At 38.6% G+C, this 25,338-nt stretch overlaps 2 protein-coding genes across 3 annotated transcripts; one reads left to right on the top strand and one right to left on the bottom strand.

The window, feature by feature from the left end:
* Positions 1–454: 454 nt before the first annotated feature.
* wasf3a (WASP family member 3a) lies at positions 455–6,634 on the bottom strand. Of its 2 annotated transcripts, none has more exons than XM_013272341.2 (9): positions 6,410–6,634; positions 4,979–5,182; positions 3,402–3,536; positions 3,148–3,301; positions 2,933–3,050; positions 2,657–2,841; positions 1,991–2,212; positions 1,607–1,911; positions 455–1,471 (listed from the first exon to the last, which is right to left on the bottom strand). In XM_013272341.2, the coding sequence occupies exons 2-9, from the start codon at positions 5,109–5,111 to the stop codon at positions 1,314–1,316; spliced, it is 1,410 nt and encodes a 469-aa protein (XP_013127795.1). In that variant the 5' UTR covers positions 5,112–5,182; positions 6,410–6,634; the 3' UTR covers positions 455–1,313. The 2 variants fall into 2 exon arrangements, with proteins under 2 accessions (XP_013127795.1, XP_003446822.1); XM_003446774.3 differs by having other exon boundaries at positions 4,979–5,189; positions 6,410–6,633.
* Positions 6,635–10,218: 3,584 nt separating this feature from the next.
* LOC102080953 (cilia- and flagella-associated protein 100) lies at positions 10,219–16,139 on the top strand. Its single transcript, XM_013272338.3, has 11 exons — positions 10,219–10,280; positions 12,000–12,163; positions 12,288–12,371; positions 12,499–12,638; positions 12,809–12,896; positions 13,119–13,161; positions 13,259–13,404; positions 13,713–13,842; positions 13,969–14,171; positions 14,399–14,492; positions 14,795–16,139. The coding sequence occupies exons 2-11, from the start codon at positions 12,006–12,008 to the stop codon at positions 14,909–14,911; spliced, it is 1,203 nt and encodes a 400-aa protein (XP_013127792.2). The 5' UTR covers positions 10,219–10,280; positions 12,000–12,005; the 3' UTR covers positions 14,912–16,139.
* Positions 16,140–25,338: the final 9,199 nt, after the last annotated feature.

Genomic DNA, 25,338 nt, shown 5'->3' with positions numbered 1-25,338 from the left:
AGAGAATTTAGTCATATCGTCTCTCTTTGTGATCATTTACTTGTAACTTCGATTTTTTTTTTTTTGTATTATATTACTCCTTTTTGTCTGATAGAGATCATTTGCCATCATTTTATAGTCATTGTGTGGCCGTCTTTTTGTGTCTCTGCTCAAATTCTATGATATTTTGTCTGATTTTGCCTGTTTTTAATCTCTTTGTAGCCACTGTATGTCTCTTTTTGGCTACTTTGTATGTCTGCAGGGTTGTTTCGGTCATTTTTGTCTTTCCGGTCATTCAAAGACATTATTCATCACATGTCTCTGCAACATTTTTTTGACCCATTGGCCCGTCCCCAGGTTGTGCAATAATCTATAAATAATTTTCAAGTGGGTTTTGACCTCTAGTATCTAGTGGAGTTTAAGTTAAAAAGAAAGAAGTAAAAAAGAAAAAAGACAAGGATTCAATGATAGCTGATTTTCTTGCTAACTTGGAAAGTTTATTGATATATCAGTATTTTTAAAGACACATCACAACAAATAGTAATAATGTCAGACATGATACCTTCATACACACAATCCAGAACTGAGAAATTGTTATAACTTGAGGTAGCAATTACAAAAACACCAATGGAATTAAGTGTGAGATTTTTTATCAGGAAGATTAAATTAAAATAAAAACACTTGAATCTTTCAATATTATGGTATGATTCAGTGCTTGTTTTTATCACAGCACACATTCTAACTTGTCATAGTAGGGAAAGCACAGGCTTGCTCTACTTGTGTGTTTGAGTGTTTGAGCTGGCTAGTTAGGTAGTGTGCCAATGAGCAAGCGTGCCTAATACAAAGACCTTGAAACTGAAGAAGCTATGTGGATATCAGCCAATGGTAACATGTATTATTTATACCTATGCTTTTCTTACACTGAAAGGCTCTCTGCTGGGATGCTGCTGGACAAAGATAGGAGGTCATCACGTAAGGACATTTTGCTAGAACATGCTGTTTACAAGACAATCTTAAGAAACTAATGGGTCACATTTCCATGTGATAGAATTGTGAACTGTGTGATTTATCACACATTGACTCTGTTTTGAAATAAGGATATTTACCTGTTGCAAAACAAACTGGTGCAAACTGTGTAGATGTGCTAGATTAGTGGTTCAGTTGCTCATGAAATATTTATTATGAAAGTAGAAATAAAAAACACAAGGTAGAGGTATTTTGGCTGTAGTGGCTTGGTACAAAGACTCCACTAGATGGAGCTAGATGGAGTGTTTCACAATTTTCTTTCATCTGTGCTGAAGATCCAGTGGAGAAAAGCCCAATTCAGTGTTTTGTCAGTCCGACCACTCATTCTCATCAAGCTCAGAGTCCTCCTCAGAGTCGCTGTACTCAACTGCAATGCGTCGGGAAAGGATGGTGGCTACGTCGTTCCCCACCGGCTCCCGCTTGCTTTGCTGCTCCTGCTGCTCTTGGACTTTCTTCAACTGGATGCCTAATGAGGGCACACACATGTAGAAAGAAGACAGAATATTATATGTCTGTATTGCACAGAGTTTTAGCTGCTCACATCTGTGCTCATCTGACATGTTGGAAGCAATGCCAACTGCGTCTAAGCACGCTGACTCACCCATGCGGATGGCAGACAGCAGGTCACTTCTTGCGTCTCTCACAGGTTTGGTCTCACGTCTGCAGCCTTCACTGTGTCCCGCTAGGTGTGAGGGTGCAGATGGGGGAGGGAGAGGAGGAGGTGGGGGACCTGGGGGTGGAGGGACTGTGTGATTCCCTGGAGGAGGTATTGGTGGGAGTGGGCAGCCCGGGCCTGCGTGCCCAACGCCATTATGTGGCGCCGGAGGATGTGCACCCAATGGAAAACCAAAGGCTGTCTGGGCTGATGGGATTGGAGGGCCGGGGGCAGGAGGTGCTGGGATAGACCTGTGTGACAGTACAAGAAAGAGGATTAAGTTGCAGATGCCCAAAAAGAGGATATTATATTTCAATTTCTCTCACATACTTGTAATCTGCAGGGAGACGAATTGAACCGTTCATTCGGTCTGCAGCACGAGGCTCTGCTGCGGCATAGGTTACTCTCTTGTAGTTGACATCAATGCTTTGGTATTCATGCTCCACAGGTGGTGAGGGATGCATGCTCCCAGGAACGTAATCGTGAGACTTGGCAGAGTTACAAGCAGCATGGGCAGGCACTGGACGGGTGGGGTAATCTAAGAGGTCAGGCCTGGATAAACAATAAAAGAGAGTTTGTCATGCAGATGCAGCCAAACATCCAGATGGTAGATTTGTTGTTACAATATCAAAGCTGACGCTTTACACAACAAAGATATTACAATCTGGGTCACAAGGTCCTATTTGTGAAAATGGATCTACCCCTCCTTTTGGGCACACACACACACACACACACACACACACACACACACACACACACACACACACACACACACACACACACGTCCCCCCCCCATCTGCTAAGTTTTATTTTAAAAGTATCAGAAATCTACAATAATTTTACAAATTTCTCCATAAAAATACAACTAGGATAAAATAAGATCTACATCATTAGTCCCAAAGTTGGGAAATTCTTTAATTCCCCCTGTAGTGATGTATTATACAGAAAAATGCATTGAAAACGTATCCAAAACACAATCTTGGTAGCTTCTCTAACCTCCCATCTGGCGACAGGGAGCCCTCAGATGATGCGCCTCGCCTGAGAGTCTGTGGATGTCTGTGATCTGGACGGAGCTCTTTATCGAACGCCATCATGTTCCACTCCTGCCTGCGGTTTCGCGCCTTTCTGACCTTCTTCACCTCGCGCTGAATGGAGCTGCTGTCCACACATCGCTTCTGTTCCTGCAGAAACAACAGGAATACAGAGTTTGAGTAAGCAGTCAGTAAGTAAATACGTAAAAGCGTAAACAAGACGGGTAGAATGCACTCTGACCCTTTGCCTCCGCCTTTCTTTCCTCTTCTCCTCTGTGTCCTGAAGCATTTTCTCTTTCCACAGGTCAAAAAAGTATGACGGGTCAGAGTAGTATTTCATTGCATCAGTAGAATCCTCTCTGCATTTAAAAACCAATTTCCAACATTAACTGAAGACATAACTGATCAGATATCTAACTTCAGAACAGTAAAAAAGAAAGAAAAACAGTGCAGCACCTGTAAGCAGTGAGGTTGCTGAGAGGAGGAGGTCTGTCACTGCTGTTGTACATGTCGGCTACAGAACTAGGAAAGCTGCTCTTGGATAAAACCTGCTGGTCCTGGACGCTCGAGCTTCTGAAGCCCTTCCTCATGTTTATGTCTTGAAGAGAAACTTTAAAAAAGCAAAAGAAAGGAGGAAAGTTTGATTAAAGTGTGTAGGAATAACCATAGCAACAAATAGAAGAAGATTCACTGATACCCAATGAACTAACCCTCCTCCACACTGGAGTCCAGTTGGGTGACTTTCACGGCCAAGCGGTCGATTCGATCCTGAAGAGAGTTTGCGCGCACGTAAAAGGTGTTGGCTTCATTAAAAAGCTCCCCGAAAACATTTTCTGCATGCTTACCTGCAACCAGAGCAAGAAAGCGGGAGAGAATAGAGGAAAAGCAATAAATGGAAAGGTGTGTCAACTCTCAATAACATTTTAAAGATAATGGCACCTTAAAGGCAGAGTGTTGATATCAACTATCTAAATTAAATTGCTCAAAATGTTTGTTTCCGTTACACAGTCAGGGGCACATTTCAAATAGCTCTAGTCTGCTTAATGTAAAAGCTATCATTAGACTGCCTGTGTTTGTGTCTCCGCCCAGTTACTTTCCATCTTATCGTGCTGTTGTACAAATCTGTACGCTAAGCTCTAAGCTTCTGTAAGTTTACTAATCGCACACACACACACACACACACACACATGGATGTACAAACTATCAAAGGATCTATGTTCCAGGATTTCTTCTTGTCTCCTCTGTCTCACTCATTTGTAACCACAAAAGCACACAGGCTTTCTAATCTTTATACAGACATTGCAACAACATGTTTAACATTAACCACTGTACTTCTGCACAAACCTGTGTACAGAGTTAAATGCATTTTAGCAACGACTGCAACAAATCACACAGTGACAAATGTGATACCCTTAAAATATGTTCTTTGTTTGTTTTTCCCCTCATTCAAAGCCAGCAATCATGTGACACTCTTATCTGATAATCCCTTTTAAAGGATTAAGAAAACATAAGCACTCCCATGACATAGAGGGTATATGTCAATATGTCAAATTATTATCCCCAGAAAACTCAATACCTATTGTGTTGTGTTACAGGACTGATATACACTATGTAGCCAACGGATTAGGTCACACCTCTTAATCTTTGAATATGGGTCTTTTCAGTCCCGCTGCCACCGATGTATAAATTCAAGCACTAAGCAGTCTGCCTTTACAAACATCTTCAAAAGTATCGATCCTCCTAAAGAATTTGAGTGTGGTGCTGCAACAGGATGTTACTGTTACAAAAAGTCAGTTTGTGAAATGCCTTCCTTCCTAAATATTCCACGATCATTTGTAAGTGGCATGTAAAGTTACGGAGCAGGGAGAAAGTGCAGAGCTCCAAACCTCCTCGAGCATTAACATCAGCACAAAAACTGCGCTGGGAGCTTCATGGCCTGAGTTTCAATGGCCGAGCAGCTCCTCTAGAAGTAAGGTGTAGGAGGCCAAGTACTTTGGTCCATATTATGTACTAGTTGTGACAAATCGATCTGTTAAGTGCATAATAAATCAAGCTAAAAACCACTGTGTGCAAATTAGTTTCCCACCCCATCACTTCTAACGATCTTTCACAACTTGGAGTAATTATGCCCTGAATATTTAGATAGTTTAGGTTTTTTACAGTATAATTTTTCTTATGATTTAAATTTCGATTTGCTTAATAGTGGCAACACCTTGATTGCATGTAATGAGCACAGGTTAAAGACACATGGATATTTTATTCTGAATTTGATCAACTGTAAGCTTACTCAGACTGCTGAGCTGTCGAATTATAGCAGACAGCGTGTTGTTGGTTACACATTCCAGCTCGTTGCCAATTCCATCGGGCACGGCACTGTGGCACAGGTGCCGAGGCTCAATGGTCCTCTTCACCAGAGGCATGACCCCTTCTCACATCTCCCCAGCTGCTTGGAGTCAGAGGACAGAGCTGACAGCTCACTGCTTACTGCAACCTGTGGACTAGAACAATCAACATATTAATGCATAAAGTCAATGCAGTCAACACAGTCACTAATGTTCTCAAATTAAGTTAATAATTTCACTTTAAATGTGTCTTTATTTTAAAAAAAGCAACCCTGTAATGCACAATGCACAATGCATTAGTATGCTTGTTAGCTTTCCTTGCTTTTATAATTTAAAAAGCGTGTGGGGAACGTGTAATAGAGAGACAAATTAAAAATGACACCTTTGAGGGTTTTTTTTTTCAATATTTAGTGCTTTGTACATTGGGCCACTTGCTGTTGAATGTCCCAGTTTATCACTACCTGTCAAAGTGGTATGCCTATTGTATGTAATTGTCCATTTTTGCAAAGAGGTTAACGTACTCGCTGCAACATCTGTTTTATTCAGGAACCTTATTGTGACAAAAGGGGAGCTAACACAGGCACTGTGTGACTGTTTTTTAAGCGAATTTGCATTCCTGTTTACACATCTGTATCAGATGAAAACAAGGGATGGCCATGCCAACACATTGTTAATATAGGTAACAATAAGAACATAAACTACCATATGTAATTTTAACAGCTGTTTTTGCAGCTCTGAAGCCCAAAGAAAATGTTAAATTATGGAGTGGATGCTCATTTAATGCTTCACTGACACTGAGGGAATGATTTTGGTGTAGCATCAGAGGTCCATTCTTCAATTCCCAAAAAACTACATGCTTATATTGTTGGTTAGAGTAAAGGGGCTGTCTGTTAGTTTCTTATTATCATGCATATTATCAAGTCATTTTAGCTCAGCCTCATTTTTTTTATTTATGATCAATTAATAATCAATAACTAAATGGACAAAGGACAAAATGACTGCTTTGTAGCATGTTCATGTTAAAACTTTGTGACCTTGGAAAATACAACTTTTATTTGTCCTCCTTAGACTGCTTTAGCTTTAGCTGGACCATATAACCCAGGCTTCCTATTTAGACAGGTAACATTTAATAAAAGTTCACTGAAACAACAAACTGATCACTTAAAATACAAAATTGTTCAATTCTATGATAACATTGTATTTTAAAAAATGTTTTCAATCACAGAATCTGGGGGGTGGGAGTATGAATTGAAAATTATTTTATTAATTACTTGAACAGGAAAAAAAGGTTTTTTGTTATACTATTACAGAAAACACAACCTGTAACAACAGACCTACATTAGCAGCAGCTGAAAACATGGTCATGATTGTCCTACCATAGAACAGCTTTAGCGTTGGCTTGCCGGTTGGCTCGTTTTGTTCACGTCAGCACGCAGGGAAGAAGCTGTCAAAGTCGAGTCCAAGCTGTTTCCTCCAAATTAAACAGACTATTTGCTGGCCTGCTGCAGTCTGTAGTGTACTTTATGTTGACAGTCATCTCTGCAGGGCGGAGTTCACTCTGAAAACAAATCTCCGGTCCAAATCACAGCTTGAGCCATGAGGGGATTTAGTCAGCAGATTACTCCTGTCATCCAATCACAGTCGCCATGGCATCCAGTATTTTATTTCAGGATGTATTAGTCCTATTTTTAAGGGCCACAAGTCAACCTTCTATGAATCGGATATTCGTGTGCCAACTTCAAGTTTTTGACATCAAATCAAGACCGAATAAAAGTTTAACTTTAGGCCTTTGTGTGACACAGACACAAGTATGCCATTAATCACTTTTTGATAAGCAGTAAAAATTTTATTGACAGTTTTAACACAGTGATTAATTAGCAGAAATTTTAAATATATACAGTGGTTAAAATTTGCATAGTATTCTCAATTCTAAGGGTTTATTTTGTGCATTCTTTGACTTTTGCTCCTTATGTTTTTGTGTGTATGGGTGTCTGTTGTGTGTGTGTTATCACTTCACTTCAGATCAACTACTTGGCTTAAACAAGAGTGTGTCGGTCCCCTTTAGGCTATTAACATCACAGTAGGAATGACCTGGATTAAGAGTGAAATGAGACACTCAGAATTTTATTTGAAAGCTACACACACACACACACACACGCGCACACACCAACACACACACAGATATACTGTTTTTTTCCTCACAGATGGCATAATCTGGCCTGTGGGAGGGAGTACTGTAACCCACATATCAGGGCTTAAACCTTTTTAAGTAGCACACTGTGAAATTATGATTCAGTTATTACAGGAGCATACCCTATTCTGAGACATTGTCTAATCCAGCTGTCTCAATGCAGTTTGTACAAGTGATAGGTTTAAAGTTAACTCCTTATTTTTGCTTTCTTTTTTTGTCCAGTGAAGGGATTGAGCAGATTTTTAAAAATTTAGAGGAAGAATTGAGATGAAGAAAAGGAAGGAGGCAATGATACATATTTATATTGTGATGCACAATTCACAAATGACAAGAAATAAATAAAAGCATAAATACATTTTAAAGGTGGTTCTTTGTCATCTTGCGATATCTTTTCCAGTTGCTGTGGAATAACTGCCTCTCTGGGGCCATGAATTGCTTGCTTGCTGCAGTCCTCTGGAGTCATGACTTAAAAGCAAACCCTTTGTCACTCATCATTCCCTGGTAACTATCAGACCAGAGCTCTGTCACCTGACCTGAAGCGCTTGCTGTCTAATACATGTGCAGGAGGTAGCTCATTATTGAATCTGTAATGTTTCATGTATATTTTTTGTTAAAGTGTTTCATGATTTGCAGAAAACTTCACCGAGACACATAGTTTCATGTTCTTTTTGTCTCTAGAGGGCACTGAAGCATTACTTTTTTCCAGCCTCCTGTGGAGTCTTTTACGGAAGAGTAGTCTGAGGGTAGCATTGCCGCTCTTTACATGATAAATATTTCCTTTTAAAATAAAAGGTGCTGACAGCTGGTTCCTCAATGTGAGTATCCAGGCTCGTTCACTGTGACATATCCCAACACTTGCTCTGAATGTTTTTTTTTTTATTTGAGTTTTGGGGCTAATTGAAGTTTGGGGGTTGCAGCTCTCCTTGGTGTTGGTATAATTCTTTCTGGGTCTGCACCACAAAATAACGATTCTCACGTATTGCCTCATTGTCTCATGCTGTATACATTCCGATTATATTAATATAATGGTATACTTTTTTTTGCTGCAGTTATTAGTCATAGCCACTCAGATGTACTGTAATGTGTAATTTTGACCACCCCATCTCTTTCTTTTTTGGTTTTGATTCCAAGGAGTCAGGCTTTCTTTTAATTAAAAAAAAAAAGATCTTTAGCAATAGTTCCCCAGGTTTTCTGATTTCTTTCCTATTTTTATTGACACCAGTTGCATTTTTTTACAGTCTTTGTATCTGACTAATTAAAGGGGATTTTGGTTTGTTTATTTCTTTCTCTTTATTTGTTATGCCACTTACCAGTGATCTATGAGTCATTCAAGCATAAAATGACACCCAGCTCAAGGGATGAACCACTGTTGTACCAATTATAACAGACAACTTACCAATTTTAAAATCTATCTTTCAGGCAATATTCAAAAATACAGGTGGTCATACCAAATATTGACGTCCAAGCTTGTTAGACTCATACAAACTCAGTTTGAAAACCATTTATGTTACCCCACGTTTCAATTGCTGTGGCTCAAGACTTTTGCACATTACTGTAAATAATCTGAAGAATAAATAAAATATGAGAAACTGTTATGAGCGTTTATTTTTTAATCATCTTTTGCACATGGAACTAACATTTGCATCTAAACATCAGAAAACTTAAAACATTTCTTGCAGTTTTTTTTACACAGTTCCTGTAAACATTGTCCACTCCCTCAGTGTTAAACAAAAGTCACAAAGAAGAAGAAAAAAAAGGCAACAGTAACCAGGACAGTCGTCTGTTACTTTTAATCTTAAACAGCAAAGTTGGAAGCTCCAGTGTTCCTATCCATGTGATAAAGAGAAAGAGTAAGTTCAGAGGGTGCAGTCATTGAGTTTTTATTTATTTGGTAATTTATTGTATTTCAGAATTTACCATGTTTTAAACTAAAACATGCCTAAAAACTGTTATCATTAAGTTAGCATAAAGGCTAACTTATACGGTGTTGATAAGCTAGCAGTGCTACTTACACAGATGGTTAAGTAAGCTAAGCTAATGCTAGTTCCAATTTAAGATTTTGGTGCAATTACAAAATGATAAGAATGACAACATCACCTTGCAGTAGGGCAGTCAGTGTTTTTCTTTTGTTGTGAATGAGTGTGTTGTCATATGGTTGCTGTTTGTAGTTTGGAGAAACTGCGGCTAAACCTGACTTTAAATGTCTGTTTGTAAGAACAACAGCTAATCTAGCTTCAAGCTAAGAGATCTCTTCGCCACTACAGCCAGGTAAGCACCCAAATCATGTGTAAAAATTAACTGCTAGTTTTTCACAAAGTTTTGGTGATATTTGTAGTGTCATTTCATCAGAAGAAATATATACTTGTTTAGAAAGCTGGACGTATTTGAAAAAAACAAAACAAAAAAAACAGTGTTGTGAAATTGCAAAATGTAAATATAGCACATAACTCCAATGTTGCGAAAAAATATCTGCCCACTCTTTAATTTCCTTTCCTTGTTATATATTTGTCACACTTAAATGTTTCAGAACATCAAATAAATTTTAGTATTGGGCAAAGAAAACCCACATAAATATAAAATTCAGTTTTTACATCATGAATTAATTTATTTTGGAAAAAATACTATCTAAACCTGTGTAAAAAAATAATTGCCGCCCAAACCTAATAACTGGTTGTGCCAGCTTTGACAGCAAGAACTGCAGTCACATGTTAGGAATAACTGTTAATGAGTCTTTGACATCACTGTGTATGAATTTATGGCCCATGCCTCTATACTGAATTGCTTTTATTCTCCCATAATAAAGTGTTTTCAAGCTTAAGCAGCCTGTTTAAGGTCATGCCAGAGCATCTTGATCAGATTTGACTAGTACAGTTGAAAATCTTAATTTGTACTTCATGAGCTTGAGCTTCAGGACACAAACTGATGGCCAGAAATTCTCCTTGAGGATTTTCTGGTAGAGAGCAGTATTCATGGTTTCATCGATTACTCGCCCGGGTCCTGAAGCAGCAAAGCAGTCCCAGACCATCACACTCAACCAGCACCATGTTTGGCTGTTGGTATGATGTTTTTTTTATCCCAGGTGTAACAAGAATTAGACCTTCCAAAACCTTTTAATTTGTCTCATCAGTCAACAGAATATTTTCACAAAATTCTTGGGGGATGCTTTTTGGTAAATTTGAGATGAGCCTTTGAGTTCCTTTTGGTTAGCAGCATTTTTTTAATGATGTAAGCATCTAAGCATGAAAAATACACACACACATAGTCAAAAACTGTTTCAAAGCACTGTATTGAAAACTATTTTTAAGGTTTGTTTTGACTGTCTTCAGTGCAGGACAGACAAAGCATGTCCACAAATGAGGTGATAGGTCTGCTGTTGAAAGAGCAGGAGGAAAGGGAGAAGAGGAAAATCATGTTTTTCTTGAAGGATGCAGACTTCTTCCTGTACCACTGCTTGAAGAAGGTGTCTTTCAGAAACTGGCAGTAGGACTGGGAGTTGAACTTGACTCCATCCTCTACCTGAAAAGGCCCCACAAGCTCATCTTTGATGATACCAGCCCAAACCAGTACTCCACCTCCACCATGCTGGCGTCTGAGTTGGACTGGAGCTCTCTGCCCTTTACCAGTCCAGCCACGGGCCCATCCATCTGGCCCATCAAGACTCACTCTCATTTCATCAGTCCATAAAACCTTAGAAAAATCAGTCTTGAGATATTTCTTGGCCCAGTCTTGAGGTTTCAGCTTGTGTGTCTTGTTCAGTGGCGGTCGTCTTTCAGCCTTTCTTACCTTGGCCATGTCTCTGAGTATTGCACACCTTGTGCTTTTGGGCACTCCAGTGATGTTGCAGCTCTGAAATATGGCCAAACTGGTGGCAAGTGGCATCTTGGCAGCTGCAGGCTTGACTTTTCTCAGTTCATGGGCAGTTATTTTGCGCCTTGGTTTTTCCACATGCTTCTTGTGACCCTGTTGACTATTTTGAATGAAACGCTTGATTGTTCAATGATCACGCTTCAGAAGCTTTGCAATTTTAAGACTGCTGCATCCCTCTGCAAGATATCTCACTATTTTTGTCTTTTCTGAGCCTGTCAAGTCCTTCTTTTGACCCATTTTGCCAAAGGAAAGGAAGTTGCCTAATAATTATGCACACCTGATATAGGGTGTTGATGTCATTAGACCACACCCCTTCTCATTACAGAGATGCACATCACCTAATATGCTTAATTGGTAGTAGGCTTTCGAGCCTATACAGCTTGGAGTAAGACAACATGCATGAAGAGGATGATGTGGACAAAATACTCATTTGCCTAATAATTCTGCACTCCCTGTAGACCCAAGAAGAATCCCTCAATTGTAAGGACTAATCCTGAGATCAAGATTCTTTCAAAATTGATGTGAGCAAAAGTACAAATATCCTGCTCTTAAATGAAGCTATAGAGATTTTAATCAGACAATCTTTTAGTTTTAATGAAATGATGTTTGGGATTAGCTTTATTTAGGATTTCGCTGCAGCCTGGAGAGACTGGAAGCGGGGGGAAAAAAAAAATCAAATTTTGTTTGTTAAAAAAGAAGGACGTATTGGCTCTTAAGCTTTATCTCCTCCTTGATTTATATTTCCCAAAATCTGAAACTATTTTTTTTAATAGTACGCACATAAAGTCTATCATAATTCATTATTTCTTTAATAAATGCGTATTCTGTTAGAAAACAGCCATCACAGCTTTTCTGTCTTTTTATGACAAATTTACAGTTTCTTATGTTGTTATCCTTAAATAATCCAGTTTGATATGAAGGTGATCAGTTCAAAGATTAAGAAGACCGCCAAGGCCATTACTGCACAGAAGTATGTAGTACAAAGACTTGAAGATTTCAAGGCAGTTGAAGATTGCTTTTTGAAAGAATTCCTCACCTCTGTCGAGAAGAAACTTGTGGATGCCCAAAGTCTGTAAGCATCAGAAAATTCCCCATATCAAAATGGGATATTTTGATATAAATATTGTTTTGAATATGGGATGGGTTGATTTAAATATCATTTTTCCATTGAAATAACTGTAAAACTGCTTTTTTAGCAGGTTGAAAAACTCAAGTAGCTCCATACAGGAAATGAGTGATAAGATTGAGAAGGTAACCGATGAAACAGCAATATTAAAAAGGTATGGCTAACAATAGGAATATCATGCATGTCACTTAAATGCTATACGCATAGGTTTAATGCATAGATCTGTAAAAGAAAGTGACAAATTTGGAATAAGTAGCATGCTAAAGCTTTCTTCTTTATAGTGAAGTTGCCAACATTGAGAAGGTTCTGAATGAATATAAGAGGTACAGGAGAATTCTGTTCAAGCTTTCTGATCCCAAGTGGCAGGAAGCCCAGAAAGCAGCGACTTTAACAACGAAAGGCTTGCCAGACAGACCAGATGGTAGGAAAACAACTATAAATGGATACGGGTTAGACTGGTGTGGGTTTCTCAAATGGGAGAACAGCCTTTTATTAAAAAATAAACCCTGTCTGAGTTACTATTGAATGCATTATAACTGCTGGCGTAGAAGCTCACATACATCTGATCTGTAAGTATGAACTTTAACACAGGCTTGGAGAAAGATGTGGATTCCACTCCAGATAGAGTGCTGCCTCCCTCCAGTGAGTCTACACTGTCCTCAAACCACAGTGATGCAGTGTAAGGAAACACACACACTATCACCAGTTGGTTCTTTTCTATCAATTTTCAGATCATTTAAATCGATTAGTTAGTTTGATTAGTTTTAGTTTTGTTGGATAACTTAATCTGTGATGTTATCAGAGCAACAGGGAGGAATGCAACAACAGCAAAGAAGGTGGTAGGAGTTACAGCAGAATAAAACTTTTTAAAACTCTGATCTTAAAATCTATTTCATTTCAGGGTGAAGAATTCCCAGCTGGATGGAAACAACACAATCTATGAGGTCAGAGTTAGTGAGTCTAAAACCAAAGATCATTAAAGCAACAGCCCATTTTCATCAGGAGTCTTTATTTACAGTGCTCATTTACCTTTCCCTGCAGGACAAGCTGGAACCATATATCTCCGATCCCCGGGAGTTAATGGTCCTGATGTCAGAGCTGACTGACCAGAACCTGTCTCTGATTCACAATATCACCAGGATGGATAAGACAGTGGAGCACACTTTCGAGGTCACCATGAAGAAAATGTGAGAATCAGAGTGTTTTTCTAACAGTTCTTTCAAAGCCTGGTGTACACAGCATGAATTTTGGCTATTGTGAAGAAGTCCTCACAGTATCTTGCAGATCTCTCGTGACAGCGGTTCAAAGTTGGTTTTTGAAATTTAGGATAACCATCTTACAATTTATGTGACTGCTGCTATGTCTGCTAACCAAGCAAAAGGAAAGCACCAAGGATAGATGGATAGATAGATAGATAGATAGATAGATAGATAGATAGATAGATAGATAGATAGATAGATAGATAGATTGTCAATAAACTCTTCTTTGTGTCAAGGAAAGAGGAAGAGGAGCAGCTAATCCTGCATGTAGAAGATATGAAGGAGAGAGTTGACATCAAAAAGAAGAGAGTGGCCATGCTTAAAAAGAGTGTTCATCTCCATGACTCAATAAAGACAGAGGACCAGGTAATGATGCCGAGTGTAATTTATGCTTTACCTTATGACTTTTTAAATATATCATCCTATTTTAAATCAAAGCAGCCTCGGGGAACCTTTTTTTTCTCTCATCTTCTACAATTGTCTTACATACAGGATATTATGTTGGATGATTTGGCGATTAAGGTGGCAAAGGTGTATTCCTCATGCATCGAAAAACGGCCGACCCAACTCACCACTTTGGAGATGCTGACTGGTTTTGAGCACCGTATGTCTCTGCTGTTCCAGCAAGTTGAGAGCATCCCAGAGGACGTGCTGAAAACACTGAGGAACATCAAGGACAGCGAGAGGAGGAGCAGGTTTGTCTCACTGAATGCAGATGTTTAGTAAACAGGGCTAATTTGTGAATAGATAGTAAATTTTATCCACCTCCTTAATCTCCAGTTGTTTTTTTTTTAACAATACAGAAAGATAAAAATGGGTTTTGTTTCTGTTTATATTTTAATTCCTCTCTTTGGTGTATTGATAAAAATCCAGTATACTGTAGTATCCAGTATCTCTTATTACATGCTGTTACACACTCCAGACAGCGAGAGGAAACACTTAAACTGGAGATGGAGAAACACAGAGAAAGGATGAAGAAGTGCATTCAGAGGTCGCTGGGTGAAGCCAAGAAAACAGTGAGTCACTTAAAATAGATTAATACAGCATTATATACATCGTGTACTTGCATTAAGTCAGTGTGCCACATATATAAATGGTTGTTGTGTGATGTTGGGTGAACATCTGCAAAAATGTAGCTCAACACAAACACACAGAATGCTCTTCTTACAAATGAGAAATGTTACCTCTAGCTTTGAGAAATAAAGACACTTAGCCTCTCAATGTTCTACCAACAAATCAATTTTAGTTAGCTTAGAAAAAAACTCATAGCAAGTTATTTCCCACTGATGGTTAAGGCTCCACCTTTAAAATCTTATAGTATGGACGAAAGCTCATGCCCAGATGTTTCCCGGTCAAGAAGAAGATTGAAGTTGTTGAGGTCATCACCTTCGTGGAGGCCTTCCATTCCCACCTCTTCACTGAGGACTCAGATTAAAAACAAGTACAAATGCACTACTTGTTACACTCGTCTGAGTCCATGTTTTCACAGGGATTGTGTGATAATCATAACTTCAGGTCTAAAAACTGGGGAGGATGTGTAAAATGTAAATAAAAACAGAATGGAATGATTTGCAAGTCTCACAGACCAATATTTTATTTATGGTAAAACATAGAAAACATATTATATTTTAGTATTTCATGAAATTTTGAATTTGATGGCAGCAAAACATCTCGGAAAAGTTGGGATGATAACGACACATAAGTGGTAATAAAAAGCAGCTGGAATCCTAAATCAGACAACGGGGCGACACTCCTGCAGTCGATTGTTCTTAGAAGAAGAGGGGATTCTTCTCAGTGGTAAACGTGTCCCTTCCCAATTTTTTTGAGATATGTCGCTGCCATCAAATAAAAAATAGCCATTTCTTTCTTAAAATTGTACATTTGAACAATTTGATGTTTTCTATATTCTACTGTAAATAAAATATGGGTGTATGAGATTTCAAAATCCCTGCATTCTGTTTTTATTTACACAGCCTTCCCAACATTTTTGGAATTAGGGTTGTAATAAAGCAGCAGTTACAGCTGATGTTCTAATTACAACAGGGGTCATACTGACTCCTCAATAACCTGAATGTTGCCATCTAAAATCATTATTACTTAATGATCAGCCATTTGTGTCTGAATGTCAGCTCACTGCAGCTTGGTCATGGTTACAGTTTTTCATATTAATGTGTAGTTTGAAAACTGTTTTCTCTCTTTCTGACTTTCTTAGCGGTGTAAAATCTGTGAGGTCTTAAATATTTTTCACAATGGCATAATCTCTTAGCCAGCTCAGAAGTATTAACCTCAATAGAGTGCTTACCCTCCCCATTATCATCATCATTGACCCTACTGGTGTCCCCCAATGTAGCCAATCACCAGCTTACCCACTTATTGCACACTGGCCTAAACACTCACACCTCCATCATCCATTACACACAGACTGCCTCTCCTCTGATATTTGTCCTCCTATTATGGCTTTCTAGTCCTACTCTGTGCTGGTCACTGCCAATGCCTTGGCAGTTATTTCTCAGTAAATGAGTAACAGACACACACACACACAGACACATACAGACACATATACAAGCACACACAGACACATACTGACACAAACACAAACTGTATCAGAAGTATTGATGTATAATTTACCACAATTAAATGATTTTGTTTGTAGTAATCCTTAATGTGTGAGTTTTCTTAAAGGAAAGCAAAGTTTCTTTCATATTCTGAATAAGATAAAAAGACATTGGTCAGTATGTGCTTTTTGCCCAAATAGTTTGTACCTCTCAAACAGATATATTCAGTGCTCTGCACTGCAGGAGCTTGGAGAATGAATTTGAAGAGGTAATACATAAAAAGTAATAGACATGGCACTCACAGGTGAAGAAATTATTTCCTGGTGTGGCATAACATTGGAACATTTAAATGCATCATTTGAGTTTTTAGTTTTTAATTTAGTTTTTAGTCTTTACATAGTGGCGGGCTCAATGTCTTAATTAATATGACAGATAAAGATTAAGATACTTATAAACAGTTTTGAGCTGCACTCATCAACTACTGTATTAGGTACACCTGGTTAGTACTGGGTTGGACCTCTTTTGCCTAAAGAACTGCCTCTGTGACATAGACTCAACAAGGTGATGGAAACATTTGTTATAGATTTTAACAATGACATCACATAATAATGACAATATCGCACAGTTGATGCAGATTTATTACCTGCTCATTTCAAGCAATGATCCAAATCTCCCATTCCATCACATCCCAGAAGGCGCTCTATTGGATTGGGCTAGTTCATCTTCAGAAAGGTGTATTGAAAAGATAGGGCTGAGATTTGTAGTTTTTTATATTTACAGAAATAACAAATGTTCAGGATTATAGAATAGTGAATACAAATAATAAACCTGATGAACCTTGACACATTACACACACATTTCACACACATATGAGCAGCAGCACAAAATTCCATGTAGTTATCTCCTGGTAGCAGTCATCATTAACAAGCTTAATAGCTGTTATTAAGCTTATGTTAGTTACCATAGCTTGCAAATGCTAGCACATATTAAAATAAATTAATTATCTGTTAGCATTTTGCATTTCAGTTCTGACATAAATTACACTTTAAAAGAGTAAAATTAAAATTTGGGACTTTTAAAAAATATATTATTTAGCCATTTGGTCATTTCATGGCTCTCTTTGAGGCCTATCTCTTTATTGCTGTTGAGGAAATTTACAGATGCTCCGTTTACAGCTCTTGCAAAACTTAAATATTTTATATTATATTTTATATAAAAAATTTTAATGGAACAAAGTTACAATGAAAAATAGCTGCAGTAATGTTACTCATGGTAGTTCCGAGGCTTGCCGACAGACTGGTATGTTTAAAACACACAGGTCTGTTAAAAAACAACCTTTAACTGCAAACGAATTTTCGAAGGTTAGTTCATTTTGCATGAAGAACCAAGTGAAAGGTTCACTTTACTAGCTTACTAGCACTCTACTAGCTCTACTAGCTTTTTTAGGAAATTTTCCTTATATAATTTTCTTTAAACCTGTTGATACCTAACATGAAGTCTGTGCATTAAAGGAACCTAACCTTGTCCGGCTGTAAAAAAAAATATTTGCAATATTTCTGTATTTTTCTTATGCTTTGCTATGGTGATGCTGAAGTTTAACAGCACTGCTTCTTTTGTGCTTAAAGAAATCATTACAATTTACCATACCTTATCATTATAAACCTATCATTAAATTATCCAACTGTTTTTTTCTTATCCTGTTTACAATGGGCCTTCACAAAACACAAAAACTTCAATTTTCCCATAGCAGAGCACAGCACATCACACCGCAGTGGGAAAAATAATCAGCCAGAGCTTAAAGCTGTATCAAAAGCCTCACAGTTCCTGAACAGCCGCCTTCAGAGGGGGTGACTCTTAGAATGCCTCAGCTTGTTTGTCTCATGGTTTAAGTGGTGCACATAGCCATGGAAAGATCATTAAATCACTGTTTTACCACTTGGCTTAATCCCCACAACAAAGGGAGAAGATACAAAAAAAAAAGGAGAAACTGGAGAGAAAAAAAATGGTGGGTGAGATTAAGTAGAAACTTGATGGATCTAAACTGACGGCTCTGTTTCCCAGCGTTGCCAAGGGGAGTTAAGAATCTTGATTCCACATCTCCCAGTCTGAAGAGTGGCTGCTGAACGGACGTTCCCCGTTTACCCCTGCACTGGCTACACCCTCCCTTGTAGTGTCCGCTGCTGTGGCCATCTGCCGGATTACCCAGCAGGATATATTTTTATAGAGAGCATCCTATTCATATCCTGCCTGCAAAGGTTTACATTAAGGTTGAACTCGGGTGCACTTACAATGGCAGATGAAATAGGCTCTATCCTTCTTACACCACCCCTCCCCATCTTCTCACTGTTTGGCAGACAGATAGCAGTGGGTTGAAAGGGGGTGCTTCACTGTGGCATGAAAGAGGATCTCATGCGATGCCACTGTCTGCTGCTGATTTTTTTTCAGGCACTGACAATAAAGTGGTGCCCAGCATGAAAAAAAACATTTGTATGTGCCAAGTGCGATTGTTTCTTCTAATAGGCATCAACAGGCCAACTTCGCTGTGTTACCATACAGGTGAACTCATTCCTGGGAAAATGTTTTTCTCTTTCTCAGCCTCGTAGGCGCGATGGCGTCCCCCTTTTTCCTCGGCCTAACGGGATTAGTCGTGCCAGTGCTACCCCGGCTGTCACGGTACTGTCTACTTCCCATCTCTCTTCTGGGCCTCTAATGTGATTAACCCATTCCCTGTGGTCCAAATGGTTCTGGAGGGTGGGTAGAGGGAAGGGGGTGGAGTGGAGCGCCCCCTTGGCATGTTCCACCCCATGGCTAACGCACCATCATTGGTACTTTTGTCGGGCAGGAAGGACTGAGGTCGGAGGTCTGTTAGGGCGTGCAGATGACTACAAGTGTGTAAAGAAAGAACTCATAGAGGCTGACACCTACATGTTACAATGTAAGGATGTCACTGAAATCATTTTAGCAGTCGTTTTATATCAATTTCCTTAAAATCACCATTATGGACCCTGAGGTTTTTAAGGCTTTCAAAATCTGGTTCTTGCCTCTTTAAGCGTGATCATATTCCATTCAGGCACCTCAATTAGTAATGAAAATCTGGTCAAGCTGATTTGTATTATGACTTTTGCTTTCAAAGACTGCAGCCCTGAATATTGACTGCTTTTTAAGCGGAGACAATAATAATTGCCTACGCCCATCATCTTGTCAAACGTCAGCGTCGCGGGGCTTCGCCTGTTTAACACGTGTCACGCTCATTTTCAACTCATCTGCTGCAAGTCTTCTTCAGGGCATCTGCTGCACGCCGAGGATCACATGCCCTTTGCCACTGCTCAGAGGGAGAAGCCTCAGACCCAAGAGCGACATACAAAACCCAGAGCTGAAATCACCTTTACAGTGGCAAGCACTTGTCACTACACATTATATATCTGTGCGGTGACATACGGCATACTGTAGCCTCTCAGTATAATGAGGAAAATTCATTAACATGTGCGTGTTAACTGTTATGTTAACAAATTAGATTCCTGATGAAAAGGCCAGACTCTAGACAAGTTTGTTGTTTACAGGAAAAATGACACTATTAAAAAACATGAAAACTTTTCTTTTATTATAATCATGTTTATTCAATTTACACCTTACCTCAAAAATGAAAAACTACTTGCTATTAGGTCTTTTGAAATTTTTTTGCTACATAGTAGTGTTTTTATATGGAAAGTTTGCAGCAAGCTACACAATTATATTATTATGAGAACTTTATTAAATAGATTTTAATAAGTATCTGTTAGTCCTGGTTGAAGTTTGAAGAGTACAGATGATAGAACAAAACTGTCAACCTGGTCCAACGACATCTATCCTCACGCTACGCGCAGAAGGGTTCACGTGAGTCCACAGCCGTGGTCGGGCGACAGCACGGAGAATTAGGAGTCTTAATTAAGATTTTCTTACACCTCTACATGTGCTGTTGGAAAGCGAGACAACAGGCTCGAATAGGGTGGGGGCACGGTGGATTTTTAAACAGCTGCCTGCGCTGAAACAAACCCCAAAGTTGACGTGAGGATCCACACGATGCAAGAATGTGTGTCAGTTTAGCCACTCCTTCAAAGAGCATCCATGAGATGGTGTGTGTGTCGGAGAAAGGTGTCAGTATGTGCACTTATCTACATTAAGTGTATATGTTTACACTTTAGACATTGGTTAAAGAGAAAAGAGACAACAATCCGACATTGTGGTTGAAAGACAATGCCATGCTTGAGGGGGTAGCACCCCTTGTGTGGAGATTTGGTAGGTTTCCAATCCTGATATCCAACCGAGCACCATGTAATGGAAGGTGACGCTTATTGTATTAGTAAGAGCTAATGAGTGTCTAAAAGCCTGTGTGACTGTGTGCGCCAAGGAATCTCATCGTGTGTGGGGGGTGGTAGGAAGAACAATATATCTGCTAAGTAGAGGAGGCCATGAAGTGCAGCATGGAGAAAAAAAAGCAGGTCCACCATCAATACAGAACTCAGAAGGCACGCGAGGCCTCAGAGTTCTGTGCATTTAGGTTGTAATAAAGATATAAGGAGGAAAAAATGACAAACAAACAGAATAAAAGGTAATAAACAATGCGATAAATAATACGATAGAGTGCAACAACCTGAGTACCAGTATGGAGTATGGGTATAGAGTGTAGGTATAAATATTGGTATAAATAAATACTTTAGCAGTAAAGGGCATGATGACCAGCATTGATAAAGTGATAATATTCGTTAAAGTTAGCTCCTTATCTTTAAATTTCATACGAGTCTCTGCATCTACTGGCTGATTCATACATGAGTCCAAAAATGACATAAAATTTAGAACGTAGTAGCCACCCTCATGTGCAAACATGAAAACTCCGGATTTGTGTGAAGATGTGATGCTGGCATGTTTAGATGATTTAATTTAAATTATTTTTTAATGCATGTTTAGATTTAAAGACCAAAATATGTTGCAAGGTGACAGTATTGCACCATATTACATAATGGTTAGGTAACAGTTCCAACTCTATGGCTTTTAGTAACTATAAAGTTGAGCAAAATACATGCGGCCTGTAAAAATGGTGCAGTACCACCTATTTACCACAAGGTGGATACCTAACTAAATGAATTGAGCTTTATTAGGTATTATCCTTACCCTTCAGCCAGTTTTTAGGCTCCTTTTTAAACTCTGGTGTTCTGTTGTTTTTTGGAAACATGCATAATTTGAAGTAAGAGTCTTTTTCTTATTTCATCACGTCAAAATGATTTTACATAACCCATTACAATAAGTCTCTTAATTCTTTGTCCACACTTTTTTTAATGTAAACTTCTGATACTGGCAATATAGGTGTACAATGTATGTGCACTAAACAGCTACAGTGTATCGCTTTTGGTTTCAGTACATAGATCCAAAAGCTGTTTGGTTTTCATATTGGCACAACTTATAGAAAGATTATGGGCACTGAAAGTACCCATATAGGCCCTTTACACAGGATTTATTTCCTTATGTTGCATTTACTGGGTTACTGAACCCATAAAGCAAAAACCCGAATATGAGCCGTGAGCTGAAACTATATACAAAGGAAAGACGCTGAAGTTCCCCATAGGGGCTTTTATTTTCACACTGTATGCCTTTTCATACTTAAAATCTATGCTAAATTTAGTCATTCACCATGATTATGTATCATGCATTATTGCTGTGGTATTCCCAAATCCCTTTTTCATGTCCAGTATTATCTGCTGTTTTAGAAAGCTACAATAACCCACAACACCAATACTATTTAATTTATAACGCCCAGTTTTGATAGCTAATGTCTTGATTAGCTATTGTTGAAGTCATGAAGTTGAAGTAGACTCAGTTCATTTCAGTGCCATTTCTATAGCGCCACATCACAACAGTAGTAGCCTTAAGACAGTGATTAGCATCCAGTACTTGCTCTAACCTACAGCATATTGGTTTGAATAATGTAGTCAATATAAAAAAAACCACCCCAAATTTACACATAAATGCAAATAATTACAGAAGTCACTTATAGCTGTACTTTCCTTGCAGCCCCCCACCCCGGTTTTTAGTCTTTGCCCAGGCTAATTTTCAGGTTAGCTTAGCAATGCAGCCAGCTAATTGGGAGCTGCACTACTGAATTTGTGCTCAGTTAGATCTGTGCTTTATTGTCACTGAAACTCCTGCCAAGCATTTAAACAAACAGCCCTCATCTAGGCCAAGATGGCAGTGAAGCAGCTGACAGTGGACACTTTTGTCAATGACCATCACAGTAATCAGGTGTGGGCAGTTTAATTGTTACAGTCCCTGAGTGAAAATTGTTTCGACATTCTGCATATGTTTCCTTATTTATATTACAACTGAATATACTTTCTGGCAGACATCCTATTGTAGCAACACACCAACTCCTTGTTGAATAACATTGTGATGAACTGCATGATTCACTGCTTCAGTAATCTGTTAACTGAGCGAACAGACTGGAGGTTTGCAGTTAACTATGTACCATAACTGAAGATAAATGAGGATTTAAATGATGATGATTTATTGCATATGGTACCAACAGTGATGTTTATTTTATGTTAAAAGTAACCGCACTTCCAGCATTTCATTTAATCATATTATCTGCTGTTTTTCATTCCCTGCTGATTGGGATGGTTTGAACTGCCAGGAAATAATCCTGAGCTAGAGCTTTAATTGCAACACCCATTTTAGTGGTGAAAAAACATATAACACTTTAAAAATATATATGAAAGGCTCATTTTTGCATAACACGAACAACTTTTACAGAAAAATTATTCTAAAAATAATCTTCAATGTGCTACCTATAGTACTGTTCTTCACCATCACAGGCCAGTGTGAATACTGGAATTCTTGTCATTGTTCAGGATTTATGAATGCCCTAATTTGTTGCCAGATCACAAATTTGCCATTGCACATTGCTGCAAATGCTTTCACCGATGGGCGGCTGTGAAAAATAATGTCGTCAAACCAGGAGGCTGTCAAGTGAAGGCACATGGCCCACTGGAGATATGCTGACATCAAGGAGCTGAAATGCAAGCAGGCTTTTTCAACCGGCCGGTGGAGTCTAATACTTGGCACACAGGTCAGCTTCAGTGCACTCATCTGAACGTAACTCAGGTTGACACAATTTGACCTCAGCCGATACCCGCTCTGCCTGCCTTTGTTTTCACATTCTCCCCAGGGAATTGCATTTAATACTATCCTTAGACATTCTATAAAAAAATTTCAAGTCTTCTAAGCTCTCATTTCTCAACATTTGCTTTTCTATTATTTCCCAGAACTCCTCGTCCTTTCAGAAACGGCCCTTTATAGACCTTCTGACAGAATTGTTTCTCTTGGCTTGCCCTTCAAAGAAACAGCTCCTTTAGTGGATTGAATGAAGAGGCTATTGTTGCTAGCTTAACTCCAATGTTTTTAATACTTAAGATTTTAAAACTATATGTTTTTTACTCATTTAAAAATATCTCCAAAACACTGAGTTGCACTTTTGTCTCATGAGTAGAAGTCTAAATGTTGCTAAACCTTCCGTAAGCCATGTTAAACAATTTGGAACCAGTGATTCCGAAGGTTTTGCAGTCAAATGAACGGCAAAAGAGCAGTATGTTTAATGAAGCTCAACCCAAAAAGAAGTTAATCTTTCTTCTGTGGCTTTGAGCTTAGCATCAGGCTTTGCAGCGACTAAACATTTGTTTTTTTAAAGCAGTGATCACCTGTTCACACAGGTCTGCACATTTAGTTGTGGGGGAAGTGTTTGGTTTGATGTTGAAATGCCACTTGTTTTTGCACAGTAAAGCTGTAAAGGTTAAGATGGCATATGTAGCATCCTTTTATTCAGTTTATTTTCATTTTCAAAATGGTCTTTTATTCAGTAAAAGTAGAAGAAAAGATGAGTTTCCTAGTGTAAGTCTTAAAGCAAAATTTGCATTTTCTTTCTTTTCAGTCAGTGAAATAACTTTTATGATGAAAGAACACATTGCCAAACACATTTCCTTTCCCTAGTGGCTTAGTGGTGTTTTCCATGTTGTTGGGCACACAGTGCAAATATTTGAAAACTCATTTAAATTCTTTTAGGGTGAATCCAAACAAAAATAATAAAAAAGCACCCATCATTTAGAGGTAGCAGGTGGATGATTGTGCATGGTTGACCGATCAGAAATAAAAAGATGCCAGAAAGAGCATTCAAGAAGGGAAGGACGATGTTCCTCATTTCCTAATTAGCGTTTGGATTCTCCTTCCTTATCCCACGTCGTTGCAACAAACCAACAAAAAAGTTGAGTTAAGCCACAAAACCCTGTGTGTCTTTTCAGAGGAAATGGCTCCCTTGCGGGGCCCGGTGCAGCCGTGTTTATTTTCTAACCCTGAATGGGTGTGAGGTGTGAGGTCAACCCACCGTGATGCTGTAAATACTAACAGGGCCGGCTGGTAATGAGCGAGGCCACGGGTGAGCTCTCTATTCAACCCTTTAACCAAAAGAAACTGAACAGGGAGCAGTGTTTTTCTTGAACAAAGGTACACATAAAAAGAGATACATTTAAAACAGACAAAAAAGAGAAACTAATTGTCATTGATCTCACATTAATCTTGTCTGTAACTTCAGCTGCTGGCATTTTGTTGAATTTAATGCTTTAATATAGACCGGCATAAGTAAATTCCCTCATAGAAATAAATGTTTAAAAGGCCCATAGCTAGCAATGATACACTGATCCTCGTCAAGATATTTTGTGATGTGAAAAATGTGCTGGTCTATGCTCAAGAAGATAGCAAAAAGAAAATGTGATTTGTGAATATTAAATATATTTCATTTTTAATTTTTTTTCATATTTTGACCAAATAAAAACCTCTCTACTTTTCTTCTTAGCAGAATTAACCTTACCATGATGGCAATTGGAGATTAAAAGCTTAGGGCAAGGAGAATAACACAGTTGTGCTTTATTTCAATAGTAAAGCACTAACCTGGGGATTTATGGACCTTTGTCTCGAGTTTATTTTTATGTCATTTTCTTGTCTGCCTGAACTACAGTATTTCATAGATAGCTTTTGTGGGATATGACTGTGCAGTTTGCCTAGAGTTGGAGCTCCTATGGCGGCCTGTGGAGATCTGCCAAGCTGATGTTAAATGAAGCATGAGGATCATTATATACAACTACCTTCATATGATAATGAAGGAGGCTTGATTTTTATCTGGATTAAATAAACTTGCTTTATATATTTGGCCACGGGCATGGTTCATTACTGGGTTTTTAAAGAAAATTTATCTTAAACTAATCCCCATGTCCCAGCTGAACCTGGCAGA

Source organism: Oreochromis niloticus, linkage group LG10 (assembly GCF_001858045.2).
Source record: "Oreochromis niloticus isolate F11D_XX linkage group LG10, O_niloticus_UMD_NMBU, whole genome shotgun sequence".
NCBI classification, from domain to species: domain Eukaryota; kingdom Metazoa; phylum Chordata; class Actinopteri; order Cichliformes; family Cichlidae; genus Oreochromis; species Oreochromis niloticus.
This window is presented reverse-complemented; position numbering and strand designations above follow the sequence as displayed.

Excerpts from the sequence above, each read along its gene's own strand:
- wasf3a (XM_013272341.2), bottom strand. The coding sequence starts at position 5,111 with ATGCCTCTGGTGAAGAGGACCATTGAGCCTCGGCACCTGTGCCACAGT. Across the intron at positions 1,912-1,990 it reads CGTCTCCCTGCAGATTACAA|GTCTATCCCAGCACCTCCTG; the intron begins GTATGTGAGAGA and ends ACTGTCACACAG. Across the intron at positions 1,472-1,606 it reads GCTGTCTGCCATCCGCATGG|GCATCCAGTTGAAGAAAGTC; the intron begins GTGAGTCAGCGT and ends TGCCCTCATTAG.
- LOC102080953 (XM_013272338.3), top strand. The coding sequence starts at position 12,006 with ATGAAGGTGATCAGTTCAAAGATTAAGAAGACCGCCAAGGCCATTACT. Across the intron at positions 12,372-12,498 it reads GAAACAGCAATATTAAAAAG|TGAAGTTGCCAACATTGAGA; the intron begins GTATGGCTAACA and ends TCTTCTTTATAG. Across the intron at positions 14,172-14,398 it reads GACAGCGAGAGGAGGAGCAG|ACAGCGAGAGGAAACACTTA; the intron begins GTTTGTCTCACT and ends TACACACTCCAG.